The 18,988-nt window shown below is 35.6% G+C and overlaps 2 protein-coding genes across 4 annotated transcripts; one reads left to right on the forward strand and one right to left on the reverse strand.

Moving 5' to 3' along the window:
* Positions 1-1,433: 1,433 nt before the first annotated feature.
* LOC110898502 (probable N-acetyl-gamma-glutamyl-phosphate reductase, chloroplastic) lies at positions 1,434-8,269 on the forward strand. Of its 3 annotated transcripts, XM_022145297.2 has the most exons (16): positions 1,477-1,576; positions 1,895-1,990; positions 2,964-3,037; positions 3,195-3,251; positions 4,069-4,191; positions 4,551-4,658; positions 4,724-4,810; positions 4,903-4,953; positions 5,026-5,097; positions 6,139-6,258; positions 6,767-6,827; positions 7,281-7,361; positions 7,443-7,522; positions 7,649-7,738; positions 7,809-7,937; positions 8,021-8,269. In XM_022145297.2, exons 4-16 carry the CDS (start codon positions 3,195-3,197, stop codon positions 8,126-8,128), a joined length of 1,167 nt encoding a protein of 388 aa, XP_022000989.1. In that variant the 5' UTR covers positions 1,477-1,576; positions 1,895-1,990; positions 2,964-3,037; the 3' UTR covers positions 8,129-8,269. The 3 variants fall into 3 exon arrangements, with proteins under 3 accessions (XP_022000988.1, XP_022000990.1, XP_022000989.1); XM_022145296.2 differs by lacking the exon at positions 1,895-1,990 and having other exon boundaries at positions 1,434-1,576; XM_022145298.2 differs by lacking the exons at positions 1,895-1,990; positions 2,964-3,037 and having other exon boundaries at positions 1,434-1,576.
* Positions 8,270-8,675: 406 nt separating this feature from the next.
* On the reverse strand, positions 8,676-16,549 carry LOC110898503. The gene is made up of 7 exons (XM_022145300.2): positions 16,329-16,549; positions 10,597-10,639; positions 10,419-10,511; positions 9,855-9,917; positions 9,677-9,772; positions 9,071-9,148; positions 8,676-8,965 (listed from the first exon to the last, which is right to left on the reverse strand). The coding sequence occupies exons 1-7, from the start codon at positions 16,451-16,453 to the stop codon at positions 8,879-8,881; spliced, it is 585 nt and encodes a 194-aa protein (XP_022000992.1). The 5' UTR covers positions 16,454-16,549; the 3' UTR covers positions 8,676-8,878.
* Positions 16,550-18,988: the final 2,439 nt, after the last annotated feature.

The following is an 18,988-nucleotide window of genomic DNA, read 5'->3' on the forward strand; positions in this document are numbered from 1 at the left end:
CCCGAAACATGAAACCCCGAAAAAAACGCGAACATTTATTGTGTTTTTTTGTAGATGTGATTTGGTTTGGAGCCTATAGTATTTAGAACATTAAGTTTTAAGACTTTTGGACATTATAATATGATATTGTTAAATGATGTTTAGTAGTAACGAATTTTGATGATATTTAAAAAAACATTTGTTTTTATTTTACTTCAAAACCTGAAAACCGAACAGTCCGACCCAAACTAACATGAACCCGACCAATCCGAACTGTAAATACGTTAGTTATCTGGTCACTTTTTCTCACAACAAAAAACCCGAATAACACCCCTATGTGTATCTATGTACCTACCACAACCCGTAATTAACTCTTCAAATATATAAGGCTCAAACTATCTACACACTTGGTGTGTAGATAGTCACTCTAAAATGAGATTCTTTGTCCAATATGCACGCCCTGCAGTGTCGAGCTGTGTCCAAAGTCCGCCGTTTATGGTCCAGTCAACAAGACAAAGACTGACGGATGTCTGACGGGTCTGTTGAACGGACCAAAACGCCGAGCTTTGGCCGCGTTTTGGTCCTGTCAACCAGACACCCGGTCAGTCTTTTGTCTGGTTGACAGGACCAAAACGTGGCCAAAGCTCGGTGTTTTGGTCCGGTCAACAGACCCGTCAGACACCCTTCAGTCTTTGTCTAGTTGACCGGACCAAAACGCTGCGCTTTGGACACAGCTCGACACTGCAGAGTGTGCATATAGGACAAAAATGCACTTTTTGGTGTGCATATAATATATTGGTGTGCCAATAGGTACACCCTTATAACTAATGGGGTGTTGGCTAAACTTTTCCACACCTCCTTATAACTCATTAACTTTTGCAAAAAGCTAATAGGTACTTAACTTTTACAACAAAAAAGGTAACTTTGTAGAATAGTAACCAAGTTTTAAAAGTGTTCCAATTAGGTCACTCAAGTTTCAAAAGTGTTCCAATCAGGTCACTCAACATTCATTTTTCATTCAAATTAAGGGTGTTTTCATCCATTTCATAAGTAACCCTGGTGATGTGGATTTTTGTTTCTTTTTTCCCTTTTATTTGATGCTAACTTTGAGTGATGACGTGAATTGTAACTTGTTTTTTTAATTTTTAATGTAATTACAGTGTTTTTATTTTTAATAAATATAATTTCATATATTAAAATAATCCGACCCCAACATCTTATTCTTCATTTTTTTCTTGACACATAGAAAAAAAGACATGACTCGATTTGATTGTTAAGTTATCTAATTGAGACAAAAACGCTACAAATAACCTAATTAAAACACTTTTAAAACTTGGTTACTATTCTGTGACATATTCTAAAAAAAAATCTAATAGAGAGAAAAGGTGTTTGACAAAACTAAAAGAGCTTTTTAAAATAAATCAGTTTTGAGAAGTCAGGGTATAACTTTAAAAAACAAAATTACCAAATTACCCCACATTACATATATCGCCGCCTGCTGTTTCTTTTCACCCCAGCCGCCAACATCAAGTTCTCCACAGCGACCTCCGGCTCACAGTTCCGGCTCCCAGTTCCGGCTCCCATTTCCGGCGCTAAGGTCAGCTATAGATTGTTCAGTTTGTTTGTTTAATTTGTTCAGTTTGTTCAATTTCTGCTGTTTCTGTTGATTGTTCAATTTCGTCACTGGTAAATCCTCACTGCTGTTTCTGTTGATTGTTCAATTTCGTCACTGGTAGATCGTCACTGCATTTTAGTTATTATAATTTGTTTGTAGTATGTAATTCTTGTATATACAGAATCTGTGTTGAAGTGGGGTTTAATCATAGAATTATTATGTTACTAATAAATAAATTCTAATACTCTTTGGGAAACGGCACGATACGCCTCAATTTACTTTCTGTTTGGGTTTAATCAGAACCGAGGCCTCTTGAGGAACTGTCATGATGATTGATTTTGCTGATACAGTTAGCACATACGGTAGTTTGTGTTAGATTGAGACTCCGCGTATCATGTATGTGTTAGCTTCGTTTTGAACCAGATTCAGCAGGCCCGTTACACCTGATTTTGACCAGAACACATGGGGCGCCGCTTCTAAGCGCGTGTCGCTCTACTCTTGGAGCGCCAGTGAGTGTTAACAAGCCGGGCCGAGCCCGAGCTCGACTGGGCTCGAGCTCGGCTCGTCATGTTTTTATGAAGCTCGAGCTCGGCTCAATTCGAGCCTACTAATTTGAGCTCGAGCTCGACTCGCTAGTAAAACCCAAAGCTCGAGCTCGGCTCCAGCAAAAAATTTCTGGGTCCGCCACTGCGTGTCGCTCTACTCTTGGAGCGCCTTCAAGGGGCTTCTCACAGTGGCGCAACTTAGAGGAGGCCGGACCGGGGCTCGGCCCGTGCGGTTTTTTCGCCCAGTAGTGTTAAATTTCAGGTTTTCGAGAATTTTTTTAAATGTGTATTGGTTCGGCCCAGGCTGATTTTATCTCCAAAAAACATCAGCCCATGCTGAGTTTTAGGTCAAGATCCGCCACTGGCTTCTCATAACCGAACACCTCAGCCAATAAAAAGTGTTTTTCTGATTGCTTCTAGCGCCTCACGCGTGCCTAAGGCACACTTAATGTTATTGTTGATCACCCAAGTTACTACCGCTATTGCGTTTTTCTGATTGGTTTGACTACCTTGACTGATTTGGAACCATTGCATCCCAACATACCATTATTCATGAATAAGCTAAGCCAAACACTTTTAAAAATAAACTTTTATTGACTTATAAAAGAATGTCCCTTTTAGTCATTTTTCATGAATAAGCTAAGCCAAACACTTTTTAAAAAACAACTTATTGACTTATTGGCTTTTCCCATCCCATAAGCTAATCCAAACACTTTTTTAAAAACTCCTTTTCAAAAAGTAATAAGTCAATAAGTCCTTTTAACAAAAAAGTCCTTTTTGAGTTAAATAAGCTTAGCCAAACATGCCTTAAATACGCTTCGCAGACTGGTAGCCTGTACTTCAAGTTCACTTCATTTTCATCGTCAATCGCAACCCCTGGCAGTCCCTGTTCTTGAGAGTAAGTTTTCGATGATTTTGTTTTAACTGTCTGTTTGTAGTTTTAATTTAATTTAAATAATAATAATAATGTAAAGTTCGAAACCCTAGTATTAGCTTGATAATGCCTGCAACTCCTCCTGGTCTAATACACTTTATTATGTTTCGTTGTGCATTAGATGGTTGCTCTGCGTTCTGCTTTTTTTATGGATGGATGCTGCTTTTCCAGGTTTCAGGTATTAAACAAAATATTCAATTGCTGATAGCTATTGTGTGATTGATTTCATGTGATTATCGATGTTTCTTTAGATAGGAGAAAGTAACTTCTTTTGATTTTCAATTACAAGTTGACTGTCGAATGAATGTCGAAAGTAGACTCTAGTTGTAGGTAGGTGTGTAACCGAGTCGAACCAACCTCAGCTCGTGCTCGCTTTATGTTAAACCTGAGATCGTTTACACAAGTGAATCAAGAACACACAACTTCTGTTTAGTACTCTTACTCCACAGCCTTTTCATCAAACAAAATAGTTGTTTTGAATAGACGGAACTTGTTTCTTAATGAACGTTACGCTCGGAACAAAAAAAAAAAAAAAAAAAAAAAAAAAAAAAAAACTCTTTTATAGATCTTGGGTCTTCCGTACAAAACAAAGAGAAACGAATATTTGTTTTGGAGCCGGGGGTCTCTCTGGGAGCAACCTCCCTATTCCTAGGGATAGAGGTAAGGCTTGCCTACATCTCACTCTCCCTATGGCCTATACCGTACAGGTAGCTTTGTTATTTGTGGGATTTACTGGGTATGGTTGTTTTTGTTGTTGTAATAAACTTGTTTAGATTCGCAAGGCTTGTCAATCTCGGTAATTGGTATATGAAGTTCGGACTCAAACTTCCGCCTGTTTATGCACGTCTTGATTTGAATTTTAACTCACGAGTGCCTCGGCTCATTTATACTTCTAGTTGTAGGATATAAGGGCAAAGGGATTATTCAATGTCCAGTTTCTTATGCCAAAAGGATGTTTGGTTGGAATTAACTGTGCGACTTATATTGAATCATAGGATAAACCAAAATTGCTGAAAGCTAGGAATAGGCCTGTGCGGGCTTTAGCGATATCATCTCAGAAAGCCGATAAAGCTATTAAAGTTGGTATTCTTGGAGCCAGCGGGTATACCGGTGTCGAGGTAAATCATCTTTTAACTAACCAACTAAATGTATCATTTTGCTTAAATTTTAACATGATGTTTTAACTTATGGTATATGACTTCTTTTAACATATACATGCCCATGGTTTTAAAAAACGTTTGAGGTGCGCCTCAAGGCGCGCCTCGAGGCGAAACGGCCAAAAATCGAGTCCGAGGCGCGCCTCATGGTGTTTTTAATGTATATGCGCCTCAGAGGGGCTGAGGCGCTAAGAAAGCTGCGCCTCAGGTGCGCCTCAGGGCATTTTGATAGCTGTTTTTGATGTTTTTGACTTTTTGTGTCATATATATACATCTACTTAGAGATTTTTCTAAATTTAAGTATATTTTTTTGGTTTCAGCTTATTAGATTCATTGCAAACCATCCTTACTTTGGTATTTCTCTGATGACTGCTGATAGAAAAGCTGGTCAATCAATTGCTTCAGTATTTCCACACCTAATCACACGGGTAAGCTTGTGTTGCAGTTATATTGCGAAGATCGTAGTAGCTTATGATACTTTGTTTGTTTGTAGGATTTGCCGGATTTGGTTGCTGTCAAGGATGCGGATTTTTCAAGTGTAGATGCGGTTTTTTGTTGTTTGCCACATGGCACCACTCAGGTTTCTAAATTTCTATTATCGAGACGGAGTTATGTTGAGCTTATTGCAGTCAGTTTGTGATTGATGGTTGAGAAGTACTGTTCTTATTACAGGAAATTATCAAAGGTCTTCCAACTAGGTTAAAGATTGTTGATCTTTCTGCGGTACATTTAGCAAATACTATGTTCTTTATTCTTTTAATTTTGGATATAATATATAATAAAAGATATTTGCAGGATTTTAGATTACGAGACATCAATGACTACAATGAATGGTACGGTCAGCCACACAAAGCATCAGAATTGCAGGTACAATTTGTTCTTTATATCTCTCTGTTCCTAAAATGCTAACTATTAGTCGATCAGTGTTTTAAAAAAAGGTAAGTTACCTGAAGCCTTGGTTTCAAAAGCCGCGAGGCACAAGGTGAGAGCTTCATGTATGCGATGTGTTTGATGTTAGCAAAAAAAAATGATACTAAATTACTTACATTGATATTTTGTACTTGTTATACTTAAACACTAAAAGCATAGTTATTAAAGGCGCTAGGCGCATAGGCCTCGCTTGGGGCCTAGGTGCAAGGCGCAAAAAAAACGAGGCCTGAGGAAAAAAAGCGCACGATGGATAAAGATTAAAAATATATTATGTATTAGAAAAACAATAACTTTCTTCAAATACAATAAAAAAAAAAAAACTATTTTATAACATTTAACATCATCTATTTAGTACCAAAAGTTCTAAAATATTAGTGTATTGGTGTACAAAAGTAATTTTTCTTAGATAAAAGTAGAAATCTAGCTGGAATCTTGCCGGAATTAGAGAATTTGGCTGTAAATTCTCCAGAATCTAGGAATCTCGCTGAAATCTGTGCCTGAACCATCATCTGGAGAATTAAAGCGCATTTGCCTCGACTGAAAGCGCAATTGCCTCGCCTTGCCTAGAATATGAGCCTAGGCGCAAGCGACGATGGCTTTTAACAACTATGACTAAAAGATAAGATGATGAGATGAAATACACACATTTTAATAATCATCCCATTTGAGATATGTACAACCAAAGAAGCTTACCTTACAACTTCTAAGCTCTTTGTATGCCATTCAGCCATTGACATTATATTAACATAGTAAATATGGTTTGTTTCTAGTTACTAGATGTTGCAATTTCGACTCGTTTACTTATGAACGCGTAGAAAAAAAACCAAAACGGAAATGTACCTAATGGATTAAAAGTTGCTGAAAGTGTATATTAAAGTGGACAAAAGGTGTTTGAAAAGATTGCCCGGCCCATATATTTTTCCACCTCTACTAATTAATATACTAACATTAAGTTATGTAATTACGTTCTTTTTGCAGAAAGAGGCTGTTTATGGTCTAACAGAAATATACAGAAACAAGATCCAAAGTGCACGTCTTGTTGCAAATCCTGGATGTTATCCTACTACTATTTTGCTTCCTCTTGTTCCGTTGCTCAAGGTTCGTTTCTTGTTTTTTTAACATTTAAAAGATTTTTAATCTGATCATCAGTTAGTAAATATTAATTCGAGTTAATTACTGTTTTCGTCCCTGTGATTTGTCAAAAATCACTATTTCAGTCCATTAGTTTAAAAATTGCGATTTCAGTCCCTGTGGTTTCACTTTTGTAACCATTTCAGTCCCCGTGGTTTCACTTTCGTAACCATTTCAATCCATTTATTCTGTTAGTACAGGGACTGAAATGGTTACAGGGTGGACTGAAATGGTTACGAAAGTGAAACCACAGGGACTGAAATCGCAATTTTAAACTAATGGACTGAAATAGTGATTTTTGACAAACCACGGGGATGAAAACGGTAATTAACTCTATTAATTCAATAGACTTAACTACTTTGAAATGCTTATGTGTGTCTGAGAGAAAGTTACACTTGCAAACAAATCGTATTGATATGTTCTTTTGTGGAAAAGCATTGGCAAATATCTTGTGTTTTTTCTTTTATAATGGCAGGCTAGACTCATTGGATTGCAAGATATCCTTATTGTCTCAAACTCTGGAGTTAGTGGAGCAGGTTACATATCTATACATATATATTAATGAGTAAATTTCTGTTTTCGTCCCTGAGGTTTGTCCATTTTAACTAGTTTAGTCCAAAAATCTAATTTATAACAAAACCATCCCTAAGGTTTGCATTTTTTAACGCTTTTCATCCCTAAGGTTTGCATTTCTTAACGCTTTTCATCCCTAAGAATTAAATGAAAAAGCACCCTTAAGGATGAAAAGCGTTAAGAAATGGAAACTTCAGGGCTGGATTTGTTATAAATTAGATTTTTGGACTAAACTAGTTAAAATTGACAAACCTCAGGGACGAAAACAGAAATATTAATTTTACCTTGTGTTATGTTTTTTTATCTAATGGATTAAGTTGGCAAGCTTTAAAAAATGTTCAAAATGAAACGGGTCAAAACTCAAAAAGGGTCAAAGGCATCTCGGAGTATTTCTGTAATGTTTGGTTCTGTTGCAGGACGTAGTGCTAAAGAAGCGAATTTATACACGGAAGTATCTGAAGGGATATTTTCTTATGGCATCACAAGGCATCGCCATGGTAAGTTGTTTCATGCTATTTTTTCTCATCGTTTTTATTTGAGGTGGTAATGTGTTTTATGCTCTTTTGGCTTGGTTTCAGTGCCTGAAATAGAACAAGAATTATCTGACGCTGCAAATTCAAAAGTAACCGTTAGCTTTACTCCTACCCTAATGCCAATGGTAATGCTACTTCACATTGAATTCAAAAAATGATTTATTTACGTGGTTGTAAGTTGTAACCCCTTATCCTAAATGTTAATTGATCCGTGGCTACATATTTGATCAACGTTCTTCACCAACTTGCAGAGTCGAGGCATGCAATCAACTATAAATGTGCAATTGGCTCCAGGAGTTTCCGTTGTGGATTTGAAGCAACACCTTAAGGGATTTTATGAGGTAACTTTTTACCCTATTTCGTATATATTGTTGTACTTCTAACTCAACAATTTATATATTGTATATGTAGAAAGAAGAATTTGTAGTGGTGTTGCCAGATGATCAAGCTCCACACACCAAATATGTTCAAGGTTCCAATGGTTGTCATATAAACGTCTTCCCCGATCGCATCCCAGGGCGAGCAATAATCATATCCGTTGTATGTCCTTTAAAAAAAGTTATATTAACTTTCTTATTAGTTTATGTCTTAATTATTTGGTAATGTCATAAATTTGTTTGCAGATTGATAATCTTGTAAAGGGAGCTTCGGGTCAAGCTTTACAAAATCTTAACTTGATGATGGGAATTCCAGAAAACACTGGGCTCAGCTGCATGCCTTTATTTCCTTAGCGGCCTTTGTCAAGTTTGTTTTTTTGATTATTGAGAAAAAGGAGACAAAGTTCTAGGGTTTATGTTTACAAACAAATGCGCAATTTTGAATGTCTACCTATTGAATTTAGTATCCAAACGATTTCCGCAGGTTTGAACTCAGGCTCTTGTCAACCACCGATGACACTTTCGCAAAGAACTTTTGCATAGTGCCTCGGCCTGATAAAAAAAAAACGAATAGTCAAGTTTTTGACTTACTGCAACTACCTAAACGTTTAGAGAATATGCCTCGACAAGAGAACAATCAGTCCAGGGCTCAACTGTGGACCGATCATGAATACAGAACTTTCATATACTCATATGAGTGATCATTTATATTGAAACCTTAAAAGATCTATCCTCTAAGAAATTGTGTTAGCAAGAGAAGATAAGAGTTGTTCTCAAGAAATTTGTGTTAACAAGAAGCTTTGGTGATCGCAAGACGACTTATAAAACGATAATCTCTACCAGTTTAGATAAAAGCTAGTAAAAACAACTGTGAACGAACAATGAGTGATCGCAAGACGGCTTATAAAACGATAATCTCTACCAGTTTAGATAAAAGCTAAGCTTACATCTTCAAATATACATGGATCTATGTTGGCTTTAAATAGTTTATTTGTACACATGACAACATATATGTACACACTAATTATGTATAATTTATACAGGTAGTGAAAGTTGAAGCTCTTATTCACAAAAATACCACTACCCTATCTCATGCTTGTTTCTTCAGTACGCCACCCCGCCGGAAAAGCTATCTCCGTCGTGGTGAAGAGATTCTGTAAGCCAATAACCATCCCAAAATCCACCAACCCTCTGCCAAAAAAACCATCAACAAATTTATATCCTCTTCAAATACATGTTATTCGGTTAATACACGCATCATTGTAGAAAAAAGGAATTTAAAAAATAAAAACGTACCTGAACCATGGTAAACTGAAATGTTTCTTCTTCCTCGGGCCTAGCTCCTCGTATCCAAACCCGTTGCTTGTAACGATTCTAAATCACAGTCCACAAACGCATATATACACATAACCGAGTATAAACTTCTGCTAATTTAACATGCTAAAATGCCATTTTCGTCCCTGAGGTTTGGCCAGTTTTGTGACTTTCGTCCAAAGGTTTGTTTTTTCGCATCTGGATCCAAAAGGTTTGAAATCTTGCCATTTTCATCTAGCTCGTTAACTCCATCCATTTTTCTCCGTTAAGTCAGGGATATTTTCGTCTTTTTACGTACTTGTTTTTTGTTTAGAACGGGTATTTTGAATACTTGTACATTATGCTAAATGTTTGTACATAAAGTGAAAAAGACCGAATTGCACTATGAGTTAACAAAAAAGTCGGAAGTACCCCTGACTTAACGGAGAAAAATGGATGTAGTTCACGAGCTGGATGAAAATGACAAGATTTCAAACCTTTTGGATTCGGATGCAGAAAAATAAACCTTTGGACGAAAGTCGCAAAACTGGCCAAACCTCAAGGACAAAAATGGCATTTTACTCTTTAATATTTTATTAAAAATTTAACCTCCTCGACGTTTAAAGTGCTTAAGATCTTTCTCTCCTTGTGATTCAGTAAAACTCGGTATGATGAATGATGGAAAATTCGTCTAAACCGTTCAAACTGCATGCACAACAAATGATTTGACCCGTGATTAGTATTTGCTCGATGCTGATAGATTGCGGGTTAGCAAATAGTAACTGACCTGTCCCAAATCAAACGAAGGCCCGAAATATAGAGACCTTTCAAAAGGATCAAATCCAGCAAACTGAAAGTCAAGTTAAAGGTCAAATTAACTACCCACAGGTAGATAAACTGAGAAGGAAGAATTTGATTATATTAAAATTTAAAAAAATAGAGTAAAATACTAAAATGCCATTTTCGTCCCTGAGGTTTGGCCAGCATTGCGACTTTCGTCCAAAGGTTTGTTTTTCCGCATCTGGATCCAAAAGGTTTGAAAATCTTAGCATTTTCATCCGCCTCGTTAACTCCATCTGTTTTTCTCCGTTAACTCAAGGGTATTTCCGTCTGTTTTTGTTAACTTAAAGGGGAATTCGGTCTTTTTTAGAGGTATTCGGCCTTTTTTACATAAGACCGAATTACCCTTTAAGTTAGCAAAAAAGGACAGTAATACCTCTGACTTAACGGAGAAAAATGGACGGAGTTAACGAGCCAAATGAAAATAGCAAAATTTCAAACCTTTTGGATCCAGACGCGGAAAAACAAATCTTTGGATGAAAGTCGCAAAACGAAAATGAACAAAATATACCCTATACATGACTTCGACCCCATAATCTGGACGCGGTTGGTCATTAAGCATCAAGGCATCAAGTTGGTACTGTACACATTCTTCTGCATTAAACTACATCCAGATATTTTAAGTAAATAAAAATATTGTAATAAACAATTGTTGAATTCGATAAACAGTGTGTTAATTAGAAGGTTACACTTAATCTTGGACCAAATGGTCTCTTCCTGCGAGATTCCAGCCTGCAAGATTAAACCATTATTCATCACCAATGAACATAAAAAAGATTGTAAATTATATTTAGGAAAAATTACAAGTTTTGTCCTTTATCTTTATACCACTTTTCAGGCGGTGTCCTTTTTAACGAATGTTGACAGGCGGTGTCCTTTACTAGGTATTTTGTTGCAAGTTTAGTCCTTTACACCCAACCCGGTTAAAAAACCCTGTTAATTGTTGGGTGTAAAGGACTAAACTTGCAACACAATACCTAGGTAAAGGACTAAACTTGCAACAATATACCTAGTAAAGGACACCGCCTGTCAACAATTAACAGGGTTTTTTAACTGGGTTAGGTGTAAAGGACTAAACTTGCAACAAAATACCTAGTAAAGGACACCGCCTGTCAACCCGGTTAAAAAACCCTGTTAATTGTTGGGTGTAAAGGACTAAACTTGCAACACAATACCTAGGTAAAGGACTAAACTTGCAACAAAATACCTAGTAAAGGACACCGCCTGTCAACAATTAACAGGGTTTTTTAACTGGGTTAGGTGTAAAGGACTAAACTTGCAACAAAATACCTAGTAAAGGACACCGCCTGTCAACAATTAACAGGGTTTTTTAACTGGGTTAGGTGTAAAGGACTAAACTTGCAACAAAATACCTAGTAAAGGACACCGCCTCTCAACCCGGTTAAAAAACCCTGTTAATTGTTGGGTGTAAAGGACTAAACTTGCAACACAATACCTAGGTAAAGGACTAAACTTGCAACAAAATACCTAGTAAAGGACACCGCCTGTCAACAATTAACAGGGTTTTTTAACTGGGTTAGGTGTAAAGGACTAAACTTGCAACAAAATACCTAGTAAAGGACACCGCCTGTCAACAATTAACAGGGTTTTTTAACTGGGTTAGGTGTAAAGGACTAAACTTGCAACAAAATACCTAGTAAAGGACACTGCCTCTCAACATCAGTTAAAAAGGACATCGCCTGAAAAGTGGTATAAAGATAAAGGACAAAACTTGCAGTTTTTCCTTATATTTTCAACATACGGTCTAGACATGTTAGCTCGGTTACGAAATCAATTTAGTCAATAATAATATAGTTTATGAAACTACAGTTTTCTTTACTAACATTCACAATAACACTGGTTAGTTTCTAACAAAAAATCCCACCACTATTGTCAAAGAAGTGGATTCACCTTTTTACAAAGACAATGAAAGTCTGTAAAGTAGATTCTTTTATGATATATGCATAGCATCTGTATATAACTTTAACCAGTTATATTCAAATTCCAATGGTTCCACACAAATATATTGCATGGCCCATAATCAACTTCCACTCACATATAATAAATAATTAAATTTCAAACTTTTAGTGTTACTAGTAACACATTAGATGATCAAAATACCCAACCTTGGTTTAAAAACGTGTGTGGCGATCTGATGCGTTTTGATCCCAAAAGCAGATGCGTAGGGCTGCAAACGAACCAAACGTTCGGCAAACAGTTCGTGAACCGTGCGGCGGGAAGTTCGTTTGTGTCCGTTTGTTTATTAAACAAACGAACACGAACAAGAAATTTCATTCGTTTAGTTAAACGAACAAACATGAACAGAGGCCGCATTCGTTCATATATGTTCGTAAACGTTTGGTAACATGTTTGTTTGTGTTCGATAGTTTATTAGTCTTTTTAGTTTTTTATCTCTTATTTAAATACTTCAAAATTCAAAGAAATAAACTATTTAATAAGTGTCAGTGTATTATATAGTGTGTTCATGAACTTTTGTTTGTGTTCGTTTGCTTGCATTTGTGTTCATGAACATTAGTTTGTGCTCATTTATGTTCATCAACGTTCGTTGCCTAAAATTAACAAACAAACACGAACAAGTTTCTTTCCTTAACAAACGAACACAAACATCAAATCTTGTTCGTTAAGTGTTCATGAACAGTTCGTGAACACCTATATAATATATTTCTTAACAAACGAACACGAACAAGGTCTTGTTCGTGTTTGTTTGGTTCGTTTGCAACCCTACAGATGCGTGATGTGCAAGCGGGTGCATCACATATAGGGGTGAGCAATAACCGAACCGTTAACCAAAACCGAACCAAAAACCGACAAAATCGAACCGAAATTAACGGAAACCGAATTTACCGAAATTAACGGAAACCGAATTTACCGAAAATTGGTTAACGGGTATTTTTTGTACCATTGGTTAACCGAAATTAACCGAACCAAAACAGAATCATTAAAATCTTCATATATATCCATAGTTATCAAAAGCGGTCGCTTTTGGCGCCTAAGCGATATTTCTGGGCGAAGCGAGTTGAATGCGCTCCTACTTCCTAGGTGTTTTGAGCGCAATGATAATTAATCCTTTTTTTTTAATTTGTAAATTCCTCATTATCTGCAGTATTTATAGGACTATTGGCAACTGATTATATCACTAAATGTTGAATTCGGTATGCTGAATTAATCATTACTACTCACAGAAACTGCATATCCTAAATATATGGCTAGCTACTTTTATCCTATTTTTTTGCACGGCTAAAAAACTTTCATTAGAATCCGGCAAACAAATACAACAGGAGCTAGCAAGTTACTCTTATCCTAAATATATTAACAGCAGTTTTTTGTTCTCTGATTTAGTTCTGTATTTTCCAGTATTTATTTTTAATTAGTTAATTCTGAATTAGTTCTCTAAGTTCTAGTTTTTGTTCTCTGATTTAATTCTGAATTTTGTTGTCACATTATTGTTTTGGTTTTGAGTACTTTATTCCCTTAATGAACTTTTTAATTTTTTTATTTAAGTGCGCTTTTTTTTTCTCGGGCCCACGCTTTTTTTGCGCCTATCGCCTAGGCCCTAATCGGAGCTAATGCGCCTAGAGTGCGCTTCGCGCCTTTAATAACTATGTATATATCTAAGTTCTAACTTTTCTTTTACACTTTAGGTAGGTTAACATATGATGATTTTCTTGTATCTATGCCTATGTTTGCATGCTAATGATCTATCTGACTACTGCTACGCTATTTACTTATCCATCTTTCATATATCTACTTGTTGGTTGTTTTGGAGCCGGGGGTCTCTCAGGAAGCAGCCTCTCTATTCGCAGGATAGAGGAAAGGTTTGCCTACATCCCACCTAAGCAGTCAATAGCGGTGCTATAGCGGTGTTATAGCGGTGCTATAGCGGTTAGCGGACCTCAGGGTGTGTAGCGGTCCAAATAGCGGTGGCCTATAGCGGTTCCGCTATTAGCGGCGCTAAATACCGCTATAGCGGTGCTATAGCGGTACTATAGTGGTGCTATAGCGGTGGCCTATAGCGGTTATAGCAGTAACAGTGTTTAATTGTGTTAATTCTTAAATTAAATACTTCAGAGTTACTATTAGTATTTGATTTGCGACAGGTTTTTGATAATGGAATGATATTACTATGAATTTTGATATTACTATTAATTTTTTTTTCAAAGATATATTTATACATATATAAAAATACATAAATTATGCATGGTATAAAAATTACCGCTATATCACCGCTATAACCTATATATCATATAGCGGACCTTGACCGCTATTCGATTTTGGACCGCTTTAACTGCATAGCATCCCACGTCCCCCAGACCCTACGAATAGTTCTGCTATTTGTGGGATATACTGGGTATGGTTGTTGTTGTTGTTGTTGTTGTTGTAACTTTAATACATCCATGTCATGTTTTATATTTTCAATTCATGTGTTTATACCTCCATTTTATTTATGGGATTTTTACATATTTCCCCCTCCTAAGCCTTCTTATTACGTATTTCCCCAAACAATAAAATTAATTACATATTTCCCCTTTTTTAAGAAATTACCCAATTACCCTCAAATAACTCCTTATTTATAATTTCTTGTTCGTTTGTAATGATCTACCACTACATATTGTATCGTTCAAGTAGTATATTTATGAATCTTGCCTTTTTATTGTTTGTCGTTTTCTTCTGTACAAATAGGCCTATAATTGTTGATGTTATAGTTATACTTTTATATGGAATAAATTACAGTAAATGGCCCTATCTTGTTATAGTTATACTTTTCTTCTGTACAAGTATTATCAGCTGAAATAAATTACATTAAACGGCCACGGCCCTATCTTGTGCATTTTGAGTGTAAGTATAAGTTGCTAAACTTTTATGGAAGCATAATATCTCCCCCACTCAACGTGATACTGGCGTATGTGAAATTTCGTTTAATGTTTAACTAGGTCTCAATGTGATACTGGACTGTGTTAGAAAATCGAGCTGAGGTGAAATACGAGGACAAGCGTTGGGAGGTTTTACTATTATGAACGGAATTTATGTTTTTTGAACGGAATCTATTATAAACGGAATTTATGTTTTTTGAACGGAATCTATTATGAACGGAATTTATGTTTTTTGAACGGAATTTATGTTTTTATTATGAGTATTATGGTTTTGTGTGTATTGTTTGACAAGAGTAACAAGTAGAAGAATTTGGGTGATACTACATAATCTAGGTAAATATGTAATTGCTTATACATATTAGAATAGGGAAATATGTAAATATTCATTATAGTTCAATAAGGGTAAAATAGTCATAAATAAGAGTCATTTAAATGAAAAGGGGAAATATGTAATATATATGAGTTAGGGAGGGGAAATATGTAATTGATTTTATGGTTTGGGGAAATACGTAATAAGAAGGCTTAGGAGGGGGAAATATGTAAAAATCCCTTTATTTATTTGTTATACATCCAATTCTTGTATTTATATATCTATTTCATGTATTTATACCTCCATTACATGTATTTCTAAACAAAAATTTTAGCCAATGTTTGGTTTGGTTATTAACCGAAATTAACCGAACCGAAAACCGAAAAATTAACCAAATAAACTGAACCAATTAACCGATGACTTCAGTTACAGTTACGGATAATGCTAATAACCGAACCGAACCTTGCACACCCCTAATCACTTATATTAGGCGTTCTTTATTAAGAGGTAATTTATCGCTAGTAACTTAACTTGTCAACCTTTAACACTATCATCTCTAATCAGATTTATTCTAACGATCGCCTAATTTCGATGGCCTAGTTTGTTCAAATACGGGTCAACTGCATAAGGCGCCGCCTCAGACTACATCATATGATGCGCACATTATACGCTTCTGCCACGCACATTTTGAAACCAAGCACCGAACCACCCAAAACTAGACCTGTCAATTTCACCCAAAAACCGAAATGAGACCACCCGAACCCGACCTAGACAATATTACCCGTAACCGAAATTAAACCTGAACCCGACCAACCCAAGATTTAAACGGGTCGGTTTACAGGTCACGTTTTCCCTAGGGCTGTCCAAACTGCTCGACGATCGCTCGAAAAATGCCTGAAAAATGCTCGTTCGATTTGTAAATGAGCCGGTTCGATTCAAGGGGGGAAAGTTTTCCCTACCAAATATCCAAACAACCCGACCCGGAAAAAACCCAATAAAAATAATACCCAAACAGCAATGATCTTATAATTCCTTTTTCAACCAAATTAGTTTGGTAGACCTAAATAATAAATGTACCAACTTTATGAAATTGGGATTACTTCAATCAAAGATAACAAACAGGATATAACCAAATTTCGGGCAGTATACCAAAAAAAACTAAGAAACAGTAAACCAAAATTAAGAAAATACAAGTTTGATTATAAGATTGAAAGCGTACCAATCGACAGAAAGGAAGTCAGGAACATCTGAAGAAGCTCTGAAGCGGTAAGTAGAAGATTTGGTGGTTCCATTGAATGGTTTAGAGAAGAGTGACGATGAAGATGACAAACCCAACGACATCATACTTGTTGAAATCTTTGTGTTTGTATTATCAAGATTTGAATATAGGCTAGATGCAATAGATAGGAAGAACAAACCCTTGATAAATTTGGGGGAAAATAGTGTTAAAAGAGTAAATTATGTTATGAAAGTAGTAAGATTCCCTGTGAGTTGCGCCGAGATTCGGTCGATATCAGTTTGATTCCTTACGATACATACCCAGCATTCGGTATAGCAATAGAAAGAGTCATTATATACCTAAAAAGGATGGTGATATGTGTTTTACATTGATCAAAATTGTAAAAACGAATATTACTAACAGTTCACGTTGTATTGATACCGATACTGATGATGTTCGGCCGGAATCGCCGTGATACCAATATTGTTGAGATGGTATTAGTTTGGTTGGTCACGGTTTCTGTACTATACCCACACTCGCTATAACTTTCGATCTAAAAAACACTTTGTTGTGAATAAAACTTCATTTTTCAACGAGATATATATATTTTGATAAAAATAAGCACGTCGCAATATGTGTATTAGCAACGGTTGTAATAGTACCGACACCAACATCGATATTGTTTAGTTGAAATCCATGTGGTATCAATATTCTTGGTAAGGTATCAGTTTCGTTCGTCACGATACCGGTACAATACTAACACTCGCAATAGTTTGCGATATAAGAGAGATACTCTATCGCGTATACTACTTTGTTTTCAACGAAAGTTATGCAAAAAACTATATAAAGGAAGAAATATATTGTCAAAAAATAACATTCGTAATTACAACTTAATTTGGAATTTTAGATATAAGTATAAATATGTTAGATGGAGTTTAAGAAATAATAAAAGAAATTTAAGAAGGGTTAACATATGGATATAATATAACTTTATAGAACGAATTATTATTTAAACTGAAACCTTAAATCAGATAAAAACACAAAAAAAGGGAAAAAATTGTCTAGCTAGCAGGAATCAAACACAAATAGGAGCAATCATAACGAACCGAGCTAGTGTGAACTTCAAAATTCATTCGGAAAGAATTAAAAGCATTTTTATTAAAATATTATTATAGCTAATGTATAATTTTTTTACTTTAAAAGCATTTTGAATATAATAATCTAATATAACTGTTGTAGATCTCCTTTGTAATTGTAAGGATATATAATGTTTTTAAAATCTGGTCGGTTTATTGAACTGGCTAGGGTACCGGTTTACTCATCAGATCGGTTTATTCGAACTTAGGATGATATAATAATTAATTCTAAAAATATTTTTGGATAATATATTTATATACTATTAATTTTTAACATTATGGTGCATTAGAAGTGGTACTCTAAGCATATATTCTTGGACAATGGTTTTTTTTACAAAACAACTAGCTTGTGTGGGTTATTGTTTTGGCCAACTCTCTTTAATTGTACCGGTACCCACTTTTCCCGCTTTTCGATACCGGTATCGGAACGGTACAGTAACGGTACCGGTATTTACAGGTAAAACACCGGTAAATATCGGTACTGATACCGAACTCGTATATTCGGTACCGGTACCCACTTTTCCATTTTTTCGATACTGGTACTTTGGGTACCGGTACCGGTTTGATACCGAACGGGTACCATGCTCATCCCTAATCAACATCAAGTATTTGTATTTCCCTCCACAAGACATTTGGAAACACAATGTGATCATTCGGATATCTAACTTGATACAAAGATGTAGTAGTTAATCCTTAGGTTTGTGGTTTTAAAACGTAACGTGCGGGTGGATAGAGAAGTATAAAATAGATTCAATGCGCCGTAATTACAAGGCCCTAGCAGTATAAGATAGATTCATTGTGTCGTAATTTGTAAGGCCCTAGCCGCAATGCGACGGATCTTACATCTAGTTAAAGTTAAATGGTATGTTGATACGTTGACTTTATGGAATTACACCTTGAACACATTTCTAAATTGACAAACACGTTTATGCGTGCATAAAAGGTCCGAAGTATAGTTTTTTCACATGTTTTTATTTTACTTAAAACAGGTGTAGCCGTTGTCAAAAGTTGGTAGATTCAACCAATGTTGATCCAACTCATGACAATGGAACCAATTAGGGGTTTGTTTTCTAGATCGATAGATCGGTCTAATGTGATTAGATAATATTGGTAAATGTTAGGAGGCTTGAAATTGAAATGTGATTTTGATGATATTGGTAAATGTTAGAAGGCTTGAAATTGAAATGCTATGTAAAACATTTTTTAAGGTTTTTTCGTTAACAGTGAATATAAATAAGATATTGATGTTTTACCTTTTTAAAAAGTTATATAGTTTGTTTTATTTTGTTCATTTTAATGAGTTTGATTTATACTAATATGGAAATCACAAATGACTAGAAGTTCACAATCAAATATGTGAATGCTTAATACCTAATCTCGTAGAACGTGGAAACTATGGATAGAAAATCAGGTTGATTGTCAAGGATTTGATGGATGCAAATGACAAAACTAACTGGTTTGATAAGACATCCGTCTTAAAAAATACTTTGTAGTACTTTTAATTTGTTAGAGTGGAGGGAGTGG

This window comes from Helianthus annuus, chromosome 13, assembly GCF_002127325.2.
Source record: "Helianthus annuus cultivar XRQ/B chromosome 13, HanXRQr2.0-SUNRISE, whole genome shotgun sequence".
Taxonomy (NCBI): Eukaryota; Viridiplantae; Streptophyta; class Magnoliopsida; order Asterales; family Asteraceae; genus Helianthus; species Helianthus annuus.

Coding starts and splice junctions, on each gene's coding strand:
- LOC110898502 (XM_022145296.2), top strand. CDS start 3,195: ATGGTTGCTCTGCGTTCTGCTTTTTTTATGGATGGATGCTGCTTTTCC. Junction 4,192..4,550: donor GCGGGTATACCGGTGTCGAG/GTAAATCATCTT, acceptor TTTTGGTTTCAG/CTTATTAGATTCATTGCAAA. Junction 4,954..5,025: donor AGATTGTTGATCTTTCTGCG/GTACATTTAGCA, acceptor AGATATTTGCAG/GATTTTAGATTACGAGACAT.
- LOC110898503 (XM_022145300.2), bottom strand. CDS start 16,453: ATGATGTCGTTGGGTTTGTCATCTTCATCGTCACTCTTCTCTAAACCA. Junction 9,918..10,418: donor GGGTCGAAGTCATGTATAGG/GTATATTTTGTT, acceptor CTTGACTTTCAG/TTTGCTGGATTTGATCCTTT. Junction 9,773..9,854: donor CTTCGTTTGATTTGGGACAG/GTCAGTTACTAT, acceptor TTGTGCATGCAG/TTTGAACGGTTTAGACGAAT.